We start from the raw sequence: 22,595 nt of genomic DNA, 5'->3' as shown, positions 1-22,595 counted from the left end.
TAAAACTCAACTACAGGGCAGCCCGGGTGGCGCAGCGGTTTAGCGCTGCCTTCAGCCCAGGGTGCGATCCTGGAGTCCCGGGATCGAGTCCCACGTCGGGCTCCCTGCACGGAGCCTGCTTCTCCCCCTGCCTGTGTCTCTGCCTCTCTCTCTTTCTCGCTGTGTCTCTCATGAATAAATAAAATCTTTAAAAAAACAAAAACAGAGGGGGGAGAAAAAAAACAAAAACAAAAACAAAAAACAAAAAAACCCTCAACTACGTAAGGTATTTGAGCAACATCTTAATGTCCGGGGTTCCAAGGGATGAAGCACCCATACTGCCGCTGCATTAGGTCATGATAGTTACTGGCACCGCCTGCGGTTGATCCTGTGACCTAACTCGTGGTTCCGATCCGTTGCATTACCAACCATCTCGACTTTCTTAATTGCATTCAATGATGAATGATAATTTGCTACGTTCAGAAAGTGCCCCTGGACCGCCTGGCGGGGCTCAGTGGTTGAGCACCTGCCTTTGGCTCAGGGTGTGATCCCGGGGTCTCAGGATGGAGTCCTGCGTCGGGCTCCCCGCGTGAAGCCTGCTTCTCCCCGGGCCGGTGTCTCTGCCCCTCTCTCTCTCTCTGTGTCTCTCATGAATAAATAAATGTTTTTAAAAGATTTATTTTATTTATTTATTTGTTTATGATAGAGAGAGAGAGAGGCAGAGACACAGGCAGAGGGAGAAGCAAGGCTCCACGCGGGGAGCCCGACGTGGGACTCGACCCCAGGTCTCCAGGATCAGGCCCCGGGCCAAAGGCAGGCGCTAAACCACTGGGCCACCCAGGGATCCCCAATAAATAAAATTTTTTAAAAAATAGAAGAAAATGCCCTCTTGAACACGTTTCTGTTGCTCTGCTTTCAACGGCTACTGTGATTTCAGTGCTCACAGGTGGGGGGGCGGGGCAGCATCCTGCAGACTCCTTGGCCGGGCCGGGGGGCATGTCACTCAGTGTCACTCGCCACCGTGGCTCTTGTTCTCACAACCGCACTTGGCCGGTGAGTGTGCGCGATGAGAACTCAGAAGCAGGCGGGTAAGCCAGGCTAGGGCTCAGACAGCGCCTCCGGTGAGGTTGAGCCAGCGGGCCTGCGCACCCACCCGCGGGCACCCACCCGCGGCTCTTTCTGCCCAGGCGGCGCTGCAGCCCTGACACCGGACGAGACCTCAGGCCTCCTTGTGGCACTCGGGGGACACCTCCTCGGGGAGGGGAAGGAGGCACAGTCACCCGCCACGTCCCGGGGAACACGATCTGCAGTGGGACAAGAGTTCTCTCCCCCGGTCCTTCCTGCTGGAACTTCTCCTCTCCCTCCACTTACCTACTCGGAGAGGCCACCCAGACGCTCTGGTTTCGCAGGAGGGTCAAGAGGCCAAACCTTTGATGGATCGCAGACATTTCAGACAGGGGTACAGGGCTGCGGGGGACGGCGGCCGGAGGGAGCAGGCCAGGGGGCTGCAGGTGGGGCGGCGGGACGGGCTTCTGGGCCCTCAGTATAGGCCTCTAGGAGTTCTGTTTGATAATCCTGCTGGGCACTGGGTGTTATACTCTATGCTGGCGAATCAAACTTCAATTTAAAAAAAAAGAGATAAGGGCAGCCCAGTGGCTCAGCGGTTTAGCGCCGCCTTCAGCCCAGGGCGTGATCCTGGAGTCCCGGGATCGAGTCCCACGTCAAGCTCCCTACATGGAGCCTGCTTCTTCCCCTGCCTGTGTCTCTGCTTTTCTCTCTATCATGAATAAATAAATAAAATCTTAAAAAAAAAAAAAAAGATAATACTGCTAGGAATAAACATCTGCTTCCAAATATAAATACTATAATAAACAGTGTTCTGATTACTTGTCAAGAGGATGAACTCTTTTTTTTAATATTTTTTATAGATTTTATTTATTCATAAGAGACACATGCAGAGAGAGAGAGAGAGAGAGAGAGGCAGAGACACAGGCAGAGGGAGAAGCAGGCTCCATGCAGGGAGCCCAACATGGGACTCGATCCTGGGGTCCCCAGGATCATGCCCTGAGCTAAAGGTGGCACTAAACCACTGAGCCACGGGGGCTGCCCGAACTCTTTTTTTTTTTTTAAGATTTTATTTATTTGAGAGACAGAGAACGAATAATAGGAAGAGGCAGAGTGAGGGAGAGAGAGAGAGAGAGAGAGAAAGAGAAGCAGACTCCCTGCTGAGCAGGGAGCCCAACCCGGGGCTCAATCCCAGGACCATGGGATCATGAAAAAGCCAGAGCCCTTGGGAGACAAATCAGAAGGAGGCCATAGCCACCATCTGCAAAGTTTCAGGGAAAAAAAAAAGAAAGAAATGAACGGGGACTTCTTTGGTCTCACAGCAGTCCAGGAAGTGGGTGGCTCTGGGGAGGGAACATTCAGGCCTCTACCTTCCTTCTAGCTTGTTGGACAGCCAGGCTGCATGAGACTGAACCATATGAACATGCCAGACTGGATGCAGAATGGTCAAATATTGCCTATCTCATGTGTCTCAACCCAAGACCTTGACCAAAGATTGGGGAAGTCAGGGAAATAAGATACTAAGTCAACCACTGTACTCTTCATTAGCAGCTCTCAGAACCAAATTAAAAGGTTAAACTTATTGCTTGAAATGAAATGGTGAATGAAAAAATAATTGGTTCACTTCAGTGTTCTATGCTCTTCTTTGTTACATGAGTATCAGAGAGTTTGCTAGAGAGGAGGCTGGTCTAACAAAATCATAAAACCTCTTGGGCAAAAAGAATTTTCCCAATCTAATCACTTGTGATCCATTTCACATCATACATGTGATCGCATCTCACTATTCTCATCATGAAGTGAGTCTTGATTATCGTATGAATTCATCGGACATCAGCTGAGTTAACCTGGGTTCGGGTCAGGACCAGGTTTGTCCCATCAGAGAGGCCTGTCCTCAAGGTTCCCCTTCAGAAAGGCTCCTCCTGAACCTGGCAACTCCTACACCTGAATCCCTTTATTTGCTATCTACTGTCCCTTGCTCTATTGTCAGCCCCAAACCCAAACCTTCCCACAGCCTATTAGGTCTTAAAGGTCTGCAAAGATGGTCTTTCATGACTTCCAAAGTTCAGGCGAAGTCTGTGTCCCCCCACCTTGGCACTCTTCACAATGGGGTCCAGGTGACCCTTTGGGGAGGGGGCAGGTCCTGGCACTGCAGAATGCTTAGCAGCATCTCTGGCCTCCACCCACCAGACGCCAGGAGGACCTCCACACCCCCGGTGTAGTCACCAAAAAAGGTCTGCAGACATTGCCAACTGTCCCCTGAGGGGTAAAATGGACCCTAGAGCGTAACCCTCGGACTGACAGACTCTTGGATCACAAAATAACCTGTTGCTTCCTAAAGAATCTGAGGCCTCCACAGCTCACCAGTCCCTAAACGAGTGAGGCTCTGACTTGCCAAACGTGACCTCCGAGCCCCGAGGAAAGAGCCTGCCCAGGCGGCTAGTCAGAGGTCTTCAAGCCTCCAGCCAAGCAGTGGTTTCAACAGACCCACTCCATGTCATGGTTACTTTGATCAGAGGTTTTAGTTCTCCTTTTAGTGCCATCTCAACTTGTCTTGCTAGGCTGAGGAAATCGCAATTCGCTCACAGACTAGAAAGACCACCATTTTCGTTCAAATCCCTTAAATGCAAACATGAGATGACAAAAAATTAATTTCACATCGAATTTAGATTTCAATTTTAGATTCTAGAGTTTCTACATGGAGGGACCAAGACAAGCATGCGTGCCAAAAAGAGGAGAATTTTAAGAATGGATTCTCCTAAAATAAAAAAATAAAAAAAAAAAATTTAAAAAAAAAAGAACGGATTCTCCTGAGCAGACCTTTTCACTCAAATCTCAATGTATGGAGCTGGTGTTTTGTTTGTTTTTTCTAAGTAGGCTCCCCTACCCAAGGTGGCGCCTGGCCAGCTCAGTTGGTAGAGCATGCCACTCTTGATCTGGGGGTCATGAGTTCAAGCCCCATATTCGGTGTAGAGATTACTTGAAAATTAATAAGTAAAAACTTTAAAGAATAAAAGTAAATGTATGGAGGTGTGTGCGCGTGTGTGTTGGTTGGTTGGTGGGGGATGGTGCCCAGGGAGGGCAGGCAGTATGTAGAAACCGTCCGACAGTCCAGTTTTGTTCTGGCCATCAGCAGCAGTAAGGGAGTAACAACCCTCTATTAAAAATCGCATTTCCAAATATGTCCTAGGAGATTTCAAGTTTGTGATCGCTGTTGCCTCCAAATAAATAAACAAAAGTTTGAGGCCTCGTAGAGGAATATTTCTGTGAAGTGATGGGTAACAGCCGCACACATAATCTCATTTGACGGCTGAATAAACCACTTTCTGGAATAAATCAAGCTCGCTCTCCAACCCAGTGCTGGCCTCCTCTTCACAGGGTGCAAAAATATTCCAGGAAAAGTTTTCCATTAAACTACTTAGGAGAACTAGGTAAGCTTGAGTCGACCATGAAAAAGTTCCTTTTCTCAAGTAACACCACCAAATGTGGAAGTAACACTCCAACACAAGAGTGATGCTTAAACCACTCCAGGGTTACCTTAGCTGCATCGCCCTCACCGATGAGTGGAAAATTGGCCTTTCTTCCTTCTCTTTCAACTAAAGAGTTTGCATCCTGGATATAAACTTGGTCTTTGTAATGGAGCCAACTGGGTCATATTTTTCTTTTAGAAGAAATCCACATCCTAACATATCGAAGGTTTTATTATCTGATCTTATTACAGCATGGCGAGGGGCAGTTCATGTAGAAATACCCCACTTCACTTTGGATCTTACGACCTGGCAGGTGAGTGATGGCTGAGAATCCGCCTCCCCCTACAGATTCTATAATCTGAACAAATGCATCCATTACGTTATACCTTCAGAATCCACAGGTCTATGGAAGGAAACCATTACATCCCATGCAACTAGATTTGACACCAACTGATTTACTGTTTCCCTGGGTGGGGGGGGGGGGGGCACAAAAACTAGGAGACACCTTTAATAGATTTTTTTTTAAAGGTGTGCGAAGGGATGCCTAGGTGGCTCAGTGGTTGAGCATCTGCCTTCGGTTCAGGTCATGATCCTGGGGCCCTGGGATCAAGTACAGCATCGGGCTCCCCGCAGGGAGCCTGCTTCTCCCTCTGCCTTTCTCTGTGTGTCTCTCATGAATAAATAAATAAAATCTTTTAAAAAGTGAAGAATAACAAAAAATAAAGGTGTGTGAAAACAGTACTGGGGAATATAAAAGATCTAATTGTATGAAGAGCTGTATTATGTATACAAGTGGAAGGTTCAACATGGTAAATACACTATCATGAAAATTATGCTATAAATTCACTGTAATCCCACTCAAAATCCTACCGGGGATGTTTGTGGAACATGAAAAGCTTATTCCAAAAGTACACCAAAAAGGAAAAACAAAAAACAAAAAACTAAGACTATCTCGGGCACTTTCAAAGAAGAGCAAGAGGAGAATAATTCTCCTAGGAGATACTCAGGCTTATTATACACCTACAACAAACAGGATGGTGTACTCTTCGCACACAGACGGCAAAACAGGGCCAAGAAACAGAACAGAGTCCAGAGATGTACACACACTTACAGTAGGGAAATTTAAAACATGAGAGAAGGTATTATATAAAAATCAGTGAGGAAAGGATGAGCCATTAAGTACATGGTAGCTTCTGCATAGAGAATATAAACATTGATTTTTATCTCATACTTATACCAAAAAACTAAAATCCCAATAGAATAAAGACTGAGAAATGAAAAGTATTTAAGTATTTTTTTAAATACTTAAAAAAAACTTTACAAGAAAATATAGAAGAATAGAAGAACATCTTCATGACCTTGGAGATAGGAGCAATTTTAAAACAAGGCAAAAATAAAGAGCACAAATCATAAAAGAATAAAGGGAAAGATTCATTAGGGTTTATTATAATAAAAAAAATTCAGTACAACAAAAGATACATTCCACAAAGCTAAAAGATTAACCAGAGAGGAAGAGGACATTGAGGACGCATTTAACCAAGGATTGGTCTCCAGAATGTATAAAGAATCATTATACACCAGTAAGAAAAAAACAAGGATACGGGGCGCCTGGCTGGTTGGGTTAGTAGAGCCTGCGACTCTTGATCTCGGGGTCATGAGTTCAAGCCCCACATTTTAAGTAGTCACTTAAAATTTTTAAAAAAACAACAACAACCAAAAAAAAGCCAAGGATATGAATGGAAAGAGAAAACCCAAATGGCCAATAACCTACCGAAAAGTTTCAACCTGTTTAGGGAATTCCAATAAAAAAAAAAAAAAACAATGAAACACCACGTCGTAGCTCTCAGATTTTTGAGAAATTAAACACGGCTGACAACTGCAAACGCTGGTGAAGATACAGAGAAACGCGTGTCCGTGCCCTGCTGGTGGCAGCGTAAAGCGATGCCACTACTCAGGAAGCAGCACTGACACTTTGATTTATAGCCAGCTCCATGTGACGACAAAGCATTCGTTCTGCTGACGACATCATTACTTCAGTCACAAGGAGGACAAAGCTCCTCAATGAAGGAATGAAGGCAGATTATTACCTACGTCCAAACAGCACAAGAAGCTCATTTAGCAAAAACACTTTTGTATCTGCTTCTAAAACTTTTCGGGATGAAAACCAGAAATCATCTCCGGCTTCCAACCCTTTGCCAACCAGCCTTGCATTGTGCTGGGAACAGCCAACCGTTCACTAGCTACTGTTAATTTGGACAATTCTTTTCTTTTCTTTTCTTTTTTTTTTTTTAAGATTTACTTATTTTAGAGGGAGCAAGGGTGAGAGCATGAGCAGGAGGGGCAGAGGGAGAGGGAGAACCTCAAGCAGAATCCGTACTGAACACAGAGCCTGATACGGGGCTCGATCCCCCGATCCCGAGACCGTGACTTGAGCCGAAACCAAGTCAGATGCCCAACCGACTCCGCCATCCAGGCGTCCCTAATTTAGACAATTCTTAAAACTCCATCTTCTTCAGGAAACGAATTGGGAGGGGGGTCTCAACAACTGTTAGATCCTTATAGCTCGAGGCCATAAAATAGTTACATTGATCGGACCCTGAATAAATATGCAACATCTACAACCACCCCTTATTTACAACCCTGCCATCGTGCACTTTCCATTTCCCAGGGAGATAATGGGGCTACCTTATCCCTGTAATCTCTTCAGCCATATGCATGTTTTTCATGTACTTGTCTCCTGGCTCATCAATTATTTTCAAAGGCCTTCTCACACCTGCTGTGTCAATGTTTTCCACTTAAAACGGAGGGGAGGGGACGCCTGGGTGGCTCACTGATTGAGCATCTGCCTTCGGCTCAGGGCGTGATCCTGGGGTCCCGGGATCGAGTCCCGCATCAGGCTCCCTGCATGGGGCCTGCTTCTCCCTCTGCCTGTTCTCTGCCTCTCTCTCTCTCTCTCTTTCTCTGTGTGTGTGTCTCATGAATAAATAAATAAAACTTAAAAAAATAAAAATAAATAAAACAGAGGGGAGGAACCAGCGGTTTATGGACTCCCTAGCACACCTCTACATACGAAGGCATTTAATAAGTGCTTTTACCCCTAGTGATTTAGACGGAGGCCTATTTCTCAGACAGAAAACATCCTCGAGTTTTAAAATCATGTTATTAATGGTGATCAAAAGCTGCCAGACCTAAGGGTTTATCCTGTATGGTTCCATTTATATAAAGTGGAAAAACAGGCAAAACTATGTTGGCAGAAATTAGGAGTGATTACCCTTGGTCGGGGTGCCTCAAAGGGAGCTTGTGGGGTGGGGGGGTGGTTTCTGCAGCGCTGGTTATGTTCCGCTGCTTCATCTACATGCCAGTTAGGTTGGTTAAAATTTACCAAGCTGTATGCTTGCGGTTTGCTTGCTTTTTGTGCACTTGTTATACTTCAATAGCAAATTTTTTTTTAATTTTTATTTATTTATGATAGTCACACAGAGAGAGAGAGGCAGAGACACAGGCAGAGGGAGAAGCAGGCTCCATGCACCGGGAGCCCGATGTGGGATTCGATCCCGTGTCTCCAGGATCGCGCCCTGGGCCAAAGGCAGGCGCCAAACCACTGCACCACCCAGGGATCCCTCAATAGCAAATTCTTAAACGATTTTTATGATACCTGTGCCTCTTACAAAACATCTAAAAGTATTCGTGACGATACCATTATATAACAGAGCTCAAACCGGTTTTTGGTAATCCAGGACACTGGCTTTGCAAAAACGGTAATAATTCATGAAATGGAAATCCATCTCCTTAACGTTCTGAATTCTGTTTCGCTTACCATGGAAACTGTCAGAATATGCCACATGAGAAAACTAAAAGGAAAATATAAAATAAAGTGCTGCATCAAATAAAGTTCTCTTAAGGGTTTGAATGTCTTGGCTAATTACATCTCTCCATCCTTTGCTCCTTGTGTGAAGAGCAGATGCCTGAATCCAAGCTGCCGTTACAGAGCCCCCCGGTTGAACATTCTTTTCAGGGGGTTGTGAAACCTCACGTTCCTAAACCTAACAGAGGCACCCGATGCACATCCAGAACAGCCAGTTTCCTAGGCCCCTTCTAACCGCCCCTTCTAACCGTCCCTTCCGACGTTCTTGTGCTTTTTACCCTGGAACTAGTTTCCGAGTGTGCTCAAAGCTCTCTGAACAATCAATCAATCGATCAATCAATCAATCAACAAACCTCTCTGAACAGACCAAGTGAGGGTCTCCGGCGGGGTTGGGGAGCAGGGGGGACACGGAGGGAGGGGGGTGCAGGGCAATCTGCGGCTGTGGGGAAGGAGCTGCGTGGGCCACAAGGGCAAATCGGTCCCTCCCTGTGCAACCAATACCTGCATGTCTCAGACACACGGAAAAAGGTCATGAAAGTCATGGCTACAGACCTTAAGGACAGGACGGCACAGGACAGAACGTGCAGGAAGGTTGCCTTCAAGGCTTAATCTGGGTAGATTTGATTATAGCTAAGGAGATGAATTCTAAATATGGAAAGGCCATCAGGGTAATTAAGGATATTAAAAAAATGGGACTGGATCCTTGATGTCTCTCTACTTAATGAAGAGCTCAAAAGATGATGAAAGCGATTTTAATAAGCAAGACCAATTTCCTATAGATTTCAGGCCTTTCAGAGCTACAGTGCGCTGAACAGCGGAGCAAATTACCAAGGAACCGGGCACTCTCTATTCTCAGGGGCGTTTGGTCTCATTTATGAGATGGTTTAGTTACCATTTTACTCCCAGGAAAGAGTGAACCAGGCGGTCTGCAAGGGTCCCCATTTTATCTCCAGAGTCTCTGATGATGTGGAAAAAAGGCTAAAAACAAAAACAAAAACCAAGACAAAACCTTCCTTCAGCTAGAAAGATCAAGCATCCTTTCAACCAGAGATCTTCCTGTTCAGCAAAGGTACTGTGAGCTAAGTCCTCAATGACGCCCTACTGAGATTTCAGAATACTGTGAAGCACAAGAGGTTTCGATCCCTCGTATTCTCGAGCAGGGGTTCTCAACATGGGTGGTTCTGCCCCTCACTGATGGTTATTTGGCCACATCTGGAGACATTTCTGGTTGTCACAAGGAGAGCGTTACTAGCACGTCGCGGGGGGACACCAGGGATGCTCCTAAATATCCTATGATGCACCGAACAGCCCTTCACGACAAGGAATGATCCAGCCCCCAAATGTCAACAGGGCTGAGGCTGAGAAAACTCGCTCGAAGAGTACACCTGAGAGGGAAGGAGGGGTGCCTCGCTGGCTCAGTTGGTAGAGCATAGGACGCTTGACGTCAGAGTTGTGAGTTCCAGGCCCCACGTTGGTTATAGAGATCACTTTAAAATCTCTAATAATGGGCAGCCCCAGTGGCTCTGTGGTTTGGCTCCTGCCTTCGGCCCAGGGTGTGATCCTGAAGACCCAGGATCGAGTCCCACATCGGGCTCCACATGGAGCCCGCTTCTCCCTCTGCCTGTGTCTCTGCCTCTGTCTCTCATGAATAAATGAATAAAATCTAAAAAATAAAAAAATTAAATCTCTAATAAAAGAAAAAAAGAAAGGGAAGGAAAGGAGACTTCTTTTATTTCAGTATCTGTCTCCAGCTGTTCAAAGAAGACAGTAGAGGGGCACCTGGGTGGCTCAGTCGGTTAAGTGTCTGCCTTTCAGCTCAGGTCCTGATCCCAGAGTCTTGGGATTGAGCCCCACGGCCAGCTCCCTGCTGAGCAGGGGTTCTGCTTCTCCCTCTCCCTCTCGCTACCCCTGCTTGTGCTCCCTCTCGCTGTGTTAGTGTTAAAAAAAAAAAAAAAATCAAGAAAGTAGAATGTAACAGTCTTACAGAAAACAAACAGGCAACCGAATGCCAAACAGTAACTCTAACTCCACATCCTTTCCGTCTTGTCAGACCGAGCTCAAACACACAGGGTTACACAGAGCCATTAAGAATAAAAATTTAAAAGATCAGCTTTAAGTGCTTTTCCTTTGGCAGATTTTGTTTTCTAACCAAGTAAGCGGTTTTTACTTCTAGACATTAAAATCCTACTGTTCCCCACCCCCACTCTCTGCCCAGGCCAAGCCGGTTTCTTCTGGATTCCACCAGTAACTATGCTCACTCCTACCTCTCTTCCACGGAACCCTAAGCCTTTCCACTCTTCTCAAAAACACCTCAAATCCAACTCTCCACCAGAAGCTTCCCATAAGCTACAGGATCTCACCCTTCTCAGAACTCCTGGTAGACTTCCTTTTGGGATTTTACAATTAGACACTAATGATTCTCTCGCTCAATGGTTTTTTTCATCTCCTCTGACTGTCACTTCCAACTGTCACTTCCCTGCTTGAAACCCCCCTGGTAATCCTCTCCAACCGAGAGGGTGACATGAAGTTCTTCCTGGCTCTTACCTGGGCCCTGGGCCTCCTGTGGGCCTCCCCGACCCACGCTCAGGCCACGCCCACCTCCTTGGCCCCGCCTCCTCCCACTCCCACACCTGTACCCAGGGGCACATCTGTACACCAGCCCCTTCTTCCTGCTCATCCTTCAAGTCCCCAATCAAGGGAACCCCACTCTGAAATACCAACACCCAACGCCCCCCCAACCTCATTTTCCTTGGACAGAGGAAATTACTCTACAGGAGCCGTACTTACTTCTATTATGATTGTTCATCTGTCTCTCCCAGAGGGCTGTGCTGATTTGAGGACGGAATCCAGTTTGGGGGTTTATTTTTTTTTTTTTTAATTTATTTATTCATGAGAGAGAGAGAGAGAGAAGCAGGCTCCATGCAGGGAGCCCAACGTGGGACTCGATCCCGGGTCTCCAGGATCCTGCCCTGGGCCGAAGGCGGCACCAAACCGCTGAGCCACCCAGGCTGCCCCATTTTTTAGTGTTTCCAAGTCATCTCTGCACCTAAGGTGGGGTAGGACTAGAACTCACAACCCCGGGATCGAGGGCCACACGCTCTACCGACTGGCCAGGTGCCCCGGACAGAAGGCAGTTTTGCTGATTTTTTTGTGTCTAGACTCTGCCCGGCCCGGGCTTGCCTGACCAGCCTCCAAAGCCCGCGGTCGGTGGCTGCCTGGCCGTGTGTCCCCCTGCCCGCCCGGGGCTCGGCCAGTGCTGGTGGCCCAGTGGCAGTGGGCGCCCGGTCCAGCCAACTGCGGGAAGCAATGGAAACACTCGACGGCGTGACCTTCTAGTCCTGGGGCGCTGATGCATCCGGCCGCAACAGTGCTTCTCTCCCTGCTGCCCCGATCTTCAAAAATCTGCCACGAGGGAAGCACTTTTCACCAAGGACAGGAAAATATTTTAAGACATCCAAAGGAAAAAGCTAAAGGCAAAGGAGGTAATGACACAACCTTCAAACTGCTCTTTAAATTGGCTTTGTGTCGGTCTGCCTAGGGCAATCAAATTACTTCTGCAGCATCTTCAAGCTCTGAATTCGGTTATTCCGTGAAAATCTGGGCTGGGAGTGTTGGTATTATTAAAGAACAATAATTAATGTCATTTGCCCTGTTTAACTTGGTGTGGTTTATTCAGTTCTGCAACACATGCATATAATTGTACATACTTTGTGACCTATATACATTCATGATGTGGATAGACCTTAATAAAGTACATTTTATACAAGAAAACCCTCATCCTTTCAACAGATATTTGTGGAGCACCGACGATATGTCTATCATCTGAATGAACACTGGGATATAATCATGGATAAAATGATCTTTGCTCTTGAGGAATTTGAACAGAAAAGAAGGCATATTAAAAACACTTACCAGTCAACTAACAGTAACCAGAAAAACGTTCAAGTTATTACACGGATGACACTGGCTTGAAAATACAGTAGCAACTGTCCTCTTAGCCTTGACCCCATGGACCCGCCCAGTTACTCCTTTTGTAAACCGTATTGACCACTGTCCACAGAACTCGGCTTCGAGGCAATTCTGCAGGACATCTATAGACTCCTTCTGCCGCCAGCTGAACCGTGTACCTAAGAGTCGGTTGTGTTTGCTCCCAAACCTATTTATGTATTTCTTACTATAATTATGAAATGTAATTCCATACCACACAGACTAATAAAACGTGTGCAAAAGAAAGAGCTTTTATTTCTTTGGAACCCAAGCTCATGGCCTTGGCAAGTCTTAAAAATGAGTCACTTGGAAAAATAGTTGCCTAAAACTAGGGACAGGACAATTGTAAAGGCTTAAGGGGTGCGGGGTAGAGGACATAAGAGCATTCTGCACACAGACTGGTTCTCGATGCCCTTAAGCTCTCAGTCTACTTTAGAAGAATCTGAAACTGGAAATCAGAAGCCAATGAACCTGGGCTGTGATCGATGGGCAAGCGAGACGTCAAGGAATCCCAACCACGGCTCACAATGAAAGCAAAGGCCTGGACTCTACAAAGAAATATTGGCAAATTAATGTCTAAAGTTAAATAGAATGTTTTAAGACACCTATGTGGCACGTCTGATGATTTACCACTTTGGCATTCACAATCAACCATCTAACTGCTTGTGCCAGGGCTCAGGGGCTCAGGATCATCTCTAGGAAACCCTTGCAGGGGTCAAGTGGTTTGGGCAATGCTTTTGCTGGAGCAAAAAATACACTAATTATTTCCTGTCTGTCACAAACATAACCCTGTGCTATTGGACTAGGAGGGTCATTTGAAATTTCAGTGCACATCCAGAGACTTAAAAGGGAACTCTCTCCAAGACCTGAGGGTGGGCTCAATGTAAGATCTTGACGCTCACAGGGAGGGAGGCTGGCACATTCTGGAAATACTTCCTGCCCAGCTATTCCTCAGGAGACCATTCCTTAGTCTGCAATTGCGTCTGAATTCCTGAGCGAACTTCCAGAACCAAACGGGAATGTATGCCTGTATGGTTCCTCAGGGTGCTTCCTTCTGAGTCTTGCCTCCGAAGGTGATCTGGGCCCTCTGTGCCGGGTGAGGAAAGGTTCCCTGGAGCCGCCGGCTCTGAGGAGAAGAGGGGAAAGCCAGAGCTGGAAGCACCACAGCTTCCTCCACCAGGCTCCCTGGAGAAAGGCCAATATTCCTGTTGGCGGACATGCCAAGATGCCAGCATTCAGCCCTACTACAAATGACTCCTGTGATGCTGGCTTCATGGAAACAAATAGTGTTGAAACAATCAGGGAGCTGTTTTCTTATATTTTTTTCAGCATAACATTACCTTCTCCTTTCTTTTTTTGAAATTACACCCCTTTAGACCTGTAAGCCCCCAAAGAAATAACTTCATCAGCTCCTTTGACTCTGTAGTAAATAGAGATCAAGAAGACAAAATGATTTACCTAAGATCACAGAGCAAGTTAGTGGAGTTTCTGGGGCAGACACATGGCCTCTGGCTTGCCCTGCTCTTCCTCAATTTCCTCACCCGGGGACCCGCAGCACCAGCTCCCACACCCGGGAGCTTGCCAGACATGCAGAAACGCAGGTCCCATCCAGGCCCATGGAATTAAAAACTGCCCCCCCCCTTTTTTTTTAGACAAAATCAAAGAGGGTTTGTATGCACATTCCAGTTAAACTGCTCTGAACCAGGTTTTTTGTAATGCTATTTTGTGCAACGACTGTTTAAATTCATAATCCTCATAAAAAACTTCCTTACTACAAAGTGGTTGAAAATAATTATTTTGCTGTCTCCGATCATTTCACACGGAATTTTCATTTAAAATTATAGGCAACAAATGAAACAAAATAAGCATTTCTCTCTGGATACATGATCCGCATTCAAGCAGGGTGGATATTCCACAAATGCCTCCATCAGAGGTTATTACATTGATTCCACAGTTGCTAAGGTCTTCAGGCCTGTGAGTGAGGGAACAGAATAATAATTCTGGGGGTGCCTGGCTGGCACAGCCCCTAGAGCATGGAACTCTGGATCTCAGGGTCCTGAGTCTGAGCCCCGTTGCACACAGAGATTACTTTTTAAAAAATTGTTAGGCAACATGAATTCCCAACATATAAAACCTGAGAAAAGCTGGGAATGTGTGTGGGTGGGTGTGGGTGGGTGTGCACGCGCACACATGCGCACAACAGCCCAATGTGGAACTCTTCAGCCAGTGAAATAATTAGTTTCAACACACTCCCTTAGGTGGTGTACTGCATACAAACAAAACATCAACATCTTCCCATTGTGCAAAACAACCAAAGTTACTGAATAGTCAAACGCACTTCAAACATCAATTGGCTCACGGCATTTGCAGGAACTGTCCAGAATGGGCAAATCCCTAGATACAGAAAGTAGATTAGTGGTTGCCAGGGGAGAGGGGGGTGCGATGGGGAGGGACATCCAATGGGCACAGGATTTCTTTTTAGGGTCAGGACACTGTTAGCGGTGGTGGTGGTGGTGGCACAACTCTGAACACACCAAAAATCACGGGCTTTGTACACTCAAATGTGCAAACTGTGCGGAATGTAAATTATATCTCAGCAAAGCCATCCGAAAACCACAACTCCTTCAACAAGAACATGTTTTAAGGCACGCTGAAAGATAAAACTGCACGCACCACTACTGCTCAGTATTTTACCTTTCAACTGAAAGATATGGAAGGCCTTAAAACTGGAGTCCAAAGGGGGCTTTTATTTCCAGGAACCTCACCCCCTTTTACCAGTAAGTGAACTAATACCAGGTTAAGGAAGTGACTTGCGTAAGAACCACAGTCTCAACTCAGCGCACCAATGGTGAGAATTTTCCCAGCATTAAATCATTTCAATTAAAACATTCATAAGGGTATGTTGGGTAATTAAACACATCTGGAAAAATAAGGCCAGTTCATGGCCTTGTGGCGTATTTACTAAGATTCCACCAAAGGAAATCAGTATGTTTCCTTTTGGCATGAAGGGCACTTTTTTTTGTTGTCGTATGTAAAAACTAAAAAGTAAAACCAAGGATACTGCCAGAACCAGTGAGGTATGCACAAATTAACATAAATTGGCAATTGAAGTGTAGACCCAACAATTGTCGAGACACAAAGTACTTCCTTGAGAACAGGCCTCTGGTTTGGGCACTGGCTTCATGAGAACCGTGTCTAACCTCCACACCTATTGAAACACTAAAGCCTGGCCCTGGTGCAGCCCGGGACCTGTGAAAGCCATCCTCAAAAAGGTGCCCCGGGGGTGGGGGAATTGGCCCCTCGAGGTCTAACGGTACAGATGCTAACACCTAGCGTTAATAAACCAGAAATAACTTTATTTCAGGAAAATCAGGTAATGCTTTCATCAATACCGCACTTCTCTGTAACTTCAACATCTTTGCGCCCAACATTGCCAAAATAGTTCCAGGCTGAGCGGCAGCCATCGGATTCTTGTGTATGAACCTCATTTAAAAGGGAGCATTAAAAAAATAAATAAATAAACAAAAGGGAGCATTATAAAAGGCGGGGGTGGGGGCAGAGCAGTATGGGGTGCCTGGCTGGCTCAGTTGGTGGAGCAGGGGATTCTTGATCTCAGGACTGTGAGTTCGAGCCCCACCTTGAGTACAGAGATTACTTAAAAACACAATCTTAATAAGTAAAAGGGAGCATTGAGTGATGTGGCTACTCAGGTGGGGGCACTAAGAGAAGTAGGAACCAGAGTCACGGGTCACGCCATTCCGCCCTTTCTAGATTTTATCCCAGCTCTCCCCTAGGTTTTCGGTAAGAAATGTTCTTGCTGGATTTAAGGGCCTTGTTTCCGTTCATATGATGATCATCGAGTGAATTTAAGAAGATTTACCTTCTACAATTCTTTGCTCTTCCCTTTAAATTCAAAGTCAGCTCTCCCTGCCGTCCCTCACCAAGATTACAGTCGGCACAAAATTACGCCCCCTCACTCGCACACGCACACGCACACTCAGTAGCAGAGGGATGCAGACGGGGAAGAGGCCACGGATGGGGATGGGGGACGGGCAGGGATCCCCAAGCCCTGACCATTAACCCGCAAGGGTTAAACCCGCGGCGGTCCTCATTCCGAATGCTTCGGCGGGGCTCTTCGGTCTGTGGCTTTTGTGGCGCTTGCGGCTGCAGTCTGGCTGCCACTAGAGAAGGACGACGGAGCAGGGAGAGAAACCCCTTCCCCAACACAGCTCTCCGACCTTTGCAGGTCCCGAGCTCCCCTCCCGATGGAGTCCCCACTTAACGACATGTTGCTGACGGCAGCATTTCGGGGTGTTAGGAGGTGACGGGAAGAAACCTACGGCCGCCCAGCGTGCGCCCCGGGCCAGGTTGGAGATCTCCGGTGTCCAGAACTGGGCTTCCACCGATACTAGTCGACCCCCCGCCCCCGCCCCCGCCCGCACTCGGGTCCACTCGGCACACCGTCCCCCACCTGCGCCCGGGTCCGCATTTTGATGGTGGGAACAGGGGACAATGAAGAGGGACTGACCCTCCGTCCCATCCTGTCCCTCCTCCCCTCCCCCCTCCCCGGTCCCGAGGGTCACGATTCCCAGACGAGCTCTCGGCGGACCCCAGGCTTGGGCTTCAGGGCAAGAGGAGGACGACGGCAGGGCGGGACAGGACGGGCCCGGGAGCCGAGAGCCCGGGCGACGGGGACAGCGTCCCGGCAAACGAGCCAGGGGCTCCCCTCGGCCAACCCTTCCAAGCGAGCCGGCGCCCGCCGCCCGGGACGCCCCGTCCGCGCTCTCCGCAGCCCCTCCGGGGAGACCGGCGGCCGCCCTGCCGCGAGCCGCACGCCCCGGGCGGAGGCGCCCCCACCGCCGCGCAGGGCCGCGCACCTGGGCGTCCGGGACACCTGCGCCGCGCCCCGGCCGCCGGGGTGGCCCAGGAGCCCCACCTGAGCGGGGCGGGGCCGGCGCGCGGGCTTACCCATGGCTGGAGACGGGCGCTCGGGCTCCCCGGGGACGGGCAGGGCCGGTGGCACAAGTTTGCGGGGCCGGCGGGCACGTGCGCGGGCCGGGCTCCGGGCGGGCTGCTGCGCTGCTGGGCCGGCGGCTGGCGGCTGGCGGCTGGCTCCGGGCTCCGGGGCCGGGGTGGGAGCGCGGCGCGGCTCCGCCTGCACTGGGGGCCGGCCGCCGAGAGGGGCCCTGACGTCAGCGCCGGGGGCTTTGTGCGCCCGCAGCCAGGGCCCGAACCCGGCAGCGGGCGCGCGGGGGCGGCAGGGGCCGCTGGCGCCTTCCGCCGGGACCCCCCTCCACCCCAGCGGGCCCCGAGGGGCGCGGGAGCCCGAGCAGCCGGGGGTGGGGGGTGGGAGACAGAGGGGGCCTGGGGGGCGCCGATCCGCGTTCCAGAAACGGGCTGTTAAGCGGCCGGAGGGGGCTTTGCGGTCCTAGTCGTCACCCATTGTGCGGATGAAGAAACTGAGGCCCGGGACACGGAACCCGGGACAGCCGGCGATGAGCGGCTTTGCCCCCATCCACAGCCCTGGATCCCTTTGTTCACATATGAGCCGGGTGGGGGTGACCCCCGAATCCGGTGGGGCTCAACCCTGGTTGCACATTAGAACCAGCTGGGGAGCTTCGAAAACCTGGTTGCGCCAGGGCCCCCGCGCCAGGGCCCGAGGCGTCCACGCCCGCAAAAGCTCCCCAGCTGATTCCGATGTGCACCCAGGACGCCGCCCCCGACTTGAGTTAACGTGTGGGTGACGATGATGTAGAAGGGGCCCCCACCGCTCTCTCCAGTCTGGGGTGCTCGCGATCGGCCATCTGATCCCCAGAAGTCTCCCGCCCCCCCAACGGCCAGGCTCTGGGAGACTTTGCAGACTCGCCCCAGTCACCGCTTCTCCCAGGCTCAGGCCTTGCACGTGAGCCTGTAAGTGAGCTAAAGGCTTAACAGCGGCCTGGCCGCAATTCCTTCTGTCTTCCTTAGAGAATCATTCTCCTGCCTCCAAAGGTACTAGGAAAGCCCTGAGACACACACACACACACACACCCCTTAGCCATCTTTCTAGGGCAGATACTTTCTGAGACATTTCTGAGATTTCTGAGCCTGACACTCCCCCCTCTGCCATCGCTTATGTTGTGATTCGTTGTTTTGATAATACGTGGAATCACTTAAACTATAACTGTCCATAGGACACGGACGGGATGGTCAACCCCAAAGAGAGAAACTTTCGCATTGAGAAAAGGCTGGCAGTAGCAGACATTTCATCTATTGAAATGTACTGGATTAGGGAAGATTTTTATCGAGGCAGAGCTCTAGAAAACCTAATAATATTTTGCATAAAAGGACAGATTTGTGCCGAGGAGATCACTGGCTCATTTCCACAATCCCAGGGGGAATAGTTAGTCCTCACCAATCCTTATGCACTAAAACAGGGGGCTCATAGGTTTAACTTCTCATCCTCGTTACAGGAAAGTCATTGCGCAGGTGCAGGCATCCAGCCGCGGAGGACAAGAACCAAGATGGCCTGGAAAGGCCAGAGACAGAGGTGGAAGTAGTAGGGGAGGGCAGAGAGGAATTCATTCCTGGTGGAGAGAAGATTCTTGGGTGTCGTTGGTGCCTGCATCTTGGGAGACTCCTAGGAGACATGGAAACGACAGAATGAGACTCGGGCATGACATTCTGAAATCATTTTGGCAAGCTATGACCTTAATCTGCTTCTCCAGGCCCCAAAATTCTAAGGTTTTGTGCCCTGAGATGAAAGTAAACCCTCTGGTCCACTTTCTGCCATTCCCTAGAAGTCTTGGATTTTTCTTTTTCTTTCTTTCTTTTTTTTTTTTTTTTTTAGCCAAAGAAAAGAAATAACAGCTGTCCAAATATTAGAGCGAGCCACAATGGGATGCTGTGATAAAAAACCAAGTTATAGCAATTGTGTACACAGTGTCAAAGGAAAGCCACGTTTTAATAGAATTTTTTACTCACTTTGGAAATGTCATGGACTTATTTCAACAAGTGATTGTCCCTAACACCCTTAAGAAGAAAAAAACCCCAGCAGTTGGGAAATTAGCAAGGCTACTACAGACAGGGTACAGAAGATGGCTAATAAGTGTATTTGACTATTACTCGAAGAAATGCTATTTTAAAATAATAAACCAATTTTCTCATATGAAGTAACTAAAATCTTTCAATAAATAAAGCAAGATTTGGGGTGCCTGGCTGGCTCAGTGGGTAGAGCATGCAACTCTTAATCTCGGGAGTTGTAAATTCAAGCCCCCTGTTGAGTGCAGAGATTACTTAAAAATAAGATCTTTAAAGAAAATGTCAAGAGCAAGACTACTTTGCAGGTGGGCGAGTAAATTGGTAGAGCCTTTCTGGAAAGCTACTTGGCAGTATCTATCAAGAGACTTAAAAATATTCATAGCCTCTGACCTAATAATCCCACTTCTGGGACTGTCTCCTAAGTAAATAATGACAGTTTTAGTCTAAATTAGTGTAAAAAGATGTTTATCTCAGAGCAAGATGGGAGAGCAAACATAAACCAAGAAAGGAAGCAACACCTATTCAATAAAAGGGGAGTAGTTACATAAATAATTGTTGATCTAGTTTGATGGCTCTCAGCCGAAGATGATTTTACCCCTCAGGAGACTTTTGACAATTCCTGGAGACAGTTTTACTTGTCACATCTGGAGAGGGGGTGCTACTGGTTTCTGCTTTCTGGTTGGTGGCTGTCAGGGATGCTGCTGAACGTCCTGCAATGCACAAGACAACCTCCCCCATACCAACCAACCACCCAGCCCCAAATGTCAATAGTAAGGAGGTTGAGAGAAACCCTGATCTACATGATCATATATCATGCAGCCAGTCTTGTTTGCGAAGAATTACGTGGGAAAATCCTCGGACATTTTGGGTTTTCAGAATACAAACCTAAATGTACGATATAATCCTAGTCGTGTCCATCTGTACATATATGTATTTTAAAGGACTGAGACAAAATGCACTCTCAGATGGGGCGCCTGGGTGGCTGAGTGACCGACTCTTGGTTTCGGCTCAGGTCATAAGCGTGTGGATTGGTCTGTGGGGCTCAGCCCTGCTTTCTGCTCCAAGCTCAGTGGGGAGTCTGTTTGAAGAGTCTCTCCTTCTGCCTCTTCTGTCTGTCTCTCTCTCTTTCTCTCTCTCTCAAAAATAAATAAATAAATCTTTTTAAAAATAAAATATAAAAGAAAATGCGCTATTAGACACTATTACCAAATACATCAACTATTGACCCACACAGCTGGACTACATTTCCCAGGCTACTCAGCAGTTAGGTGGGGCTAAGTGATTGAGTTCTAGGCAATGAGGTCAGGAGTAATGTCCACCACTCCTAGGCCTTACCCATAAATCCTCCAACTTGGATGCTTCTACTTGCTTTCCCCTTCTCTCAGCTGGAATCTGATGTTGACAGCAGGGTGCCTCAGCCAGCCTGGGTAACTGAATGGTTTTGCACAGCAGAGACTCACTCCCCCTGCCACACTGACAGCCTGGAGCTGACTGGGGCCCTCACATGCACCAGAAATAAACTGCTGTTATATTTGAGCCATTAGGTATTTGGGGGCTTATTTGTTACAGTGGAGGTCTGACCCTTATTAATATATCAATATATTAACATATATCAAAATATTAACAGGGTTTATCTCTGGGATCAGTGGAATTTTTAGTTTTATTTTTATACCCTTTTGTGTTTTCCCAAACTTCGACAATGAGCAAAAATGACTTTTTTTAAGATTTTATTTATTTATTTATTTATTTATTTATTTATTCATAAGACACTGAGAGAGAGAGGCAGAGACACAGGCAGAGGGAGAAGCAAGCTCCCTGCATTGAGCCTGATGCGGAACTCGATCCCGGGACCCTGGGATCATGACCTGAGCCAAAGGCAGATGCTCAACCACTGAGTACACCCAGGTGCCCCAAGAATTACTTTTATAATCAGGAAGAAATATATAGTTGTACCTTACTCAACAGTGGAGATGGTCTCCTAATTATTTAAACTATAAATGAAATCATATTCCAACTGATTTTATACAATTTGCGATCTTACCCTCAAATGCCTCATCGAGGAGTACAAATTCATTATAAAACGTACAGACACAATTTGTCTGCTCTGATCTTTTTTGGGGGGTGTTTAGTCACTTGTGCTCCACACTCCTTTCTGTTTCATAATTACTCATGAGTCTTGTGTCTGTGGCAAACATCTCCTTTTGGACAGAATCTTGGCTTGATGTTTGATTCTTAAAATCTCTCTGCTTCTCCCTTGCTGGAGTTACTTTCCTGGCACATCAGGCACAATTTTTATACTGTAAAGCCTTCTCCTCCTGTTCCCTCAGTGAGATGGCTGCTTTCTCAAACCAGTGGGAAGTACGTGAATTGGTCTTCAACTTTGCAGTCGAAGTCACCTAATGGACAAAACAAAACACTGAGCTCTGTTTGCAGGACTAAATGAAAATGTTAGCAGACCTTGACATGTTTGAACACACCAACAAAGGCACAGCCCTCACAAAGTGGAACATGAAAGCGTATGAATGAAAAGGCAACACCACTAATGCCCCCAGCTGCTCTGGCGGGGGTCAGAAGATACTGCCCAAGTTTGATGGGAAGAGGAATAAAGCTTTGAGAAGAGGGATGATGTAAGGGACATAAATCCTCATCCTTCATGTCAAGGAGCCAGTAGACATTATCTAAAGTTAGTGAAGAGAAAATTAAGCATATTACCAAGATTAGAGCCACTGTTACGACCCTATCAGATCCAACGTCATTTATAAACAAACATTTATGATGCCCCTTTGGCTCTCCATAAATGAAATTCAAATTAAAGAACAGCTCACTGTGGGGATCCCTGGGTGGCGCAGCGGTTTGGCGCCTGCCTTTGGCCCAGGGTGCGATCCTGGGGACCCGGGATCGAGTCCCATGTCGGGCTCCCGGTGCATGGAGCCTGCTTCTCCCTCTGCCTGTGTCTCTGCCTCTCTCTCTCACTGTGTGCCTATCATAAAAAAAAAGAACAGCTCACTGTAACTGCTAAGATCCCAACCGATTGAGATGTGTTGTATTGGGCAGCTGAAGACCCAGAGTGGCCTTGCCATCAGTGTCGTGGTGTTCCAAAACGGTGAACAACGTGGTAAAGTTCCAAGCAAAACAACGTACGATCTTTCCTCAATGTATATAGTAATTGCATTCCTTAAAAAAAAAAAAAATACTGCTTAAAACCACCCCAA

The 22,595-nt window shown here is 47.7% G+C and overlaps 1 protein-coding gene across 1 annotated transcript in view; it reads right to left on the bottom strand.

The window, feature by feature from the left end:
* GPM6B (glycoprotein M6B) overlaps nt 1-17,558 on the bottom strand; it is a 160,974-nt gene extending 143,416 nt beyond the window's left edge. Inside the window, exon 1 of the mRNA XM_077888827.1 lies at nt 17,332-17,558. Coding sequence (XP_077744953.1) covers nt 17,332-17,335 — 4 coding nt within the window. The 5' untranslated portion in view covers nt 17,336-17,558. The remainder of the gene's footprint in view (nt 1-17,331) is intronic.
* Nucleotides 17,559-22,595: the final 5,037 nt, after the last annotated feature.

This window comes from Canis aureus, chromosome X (genome assembly GCF_053574225.1).
Source record: "Canis aureus isolate CA01 chromosome X, VMU_Caureus_v.1.0, whole genome shotgun sequence".
NCBI lineage: Eukaryota > Metazoa > Chordata > Mammalia > Carnivora > Canidae > Canis > Canis aureus.
The sequence above is the reverse complement of the archived record's forward strand: the minus strand, read 5'-3'. Positions and strand labels throughout refer to the sequence as shown.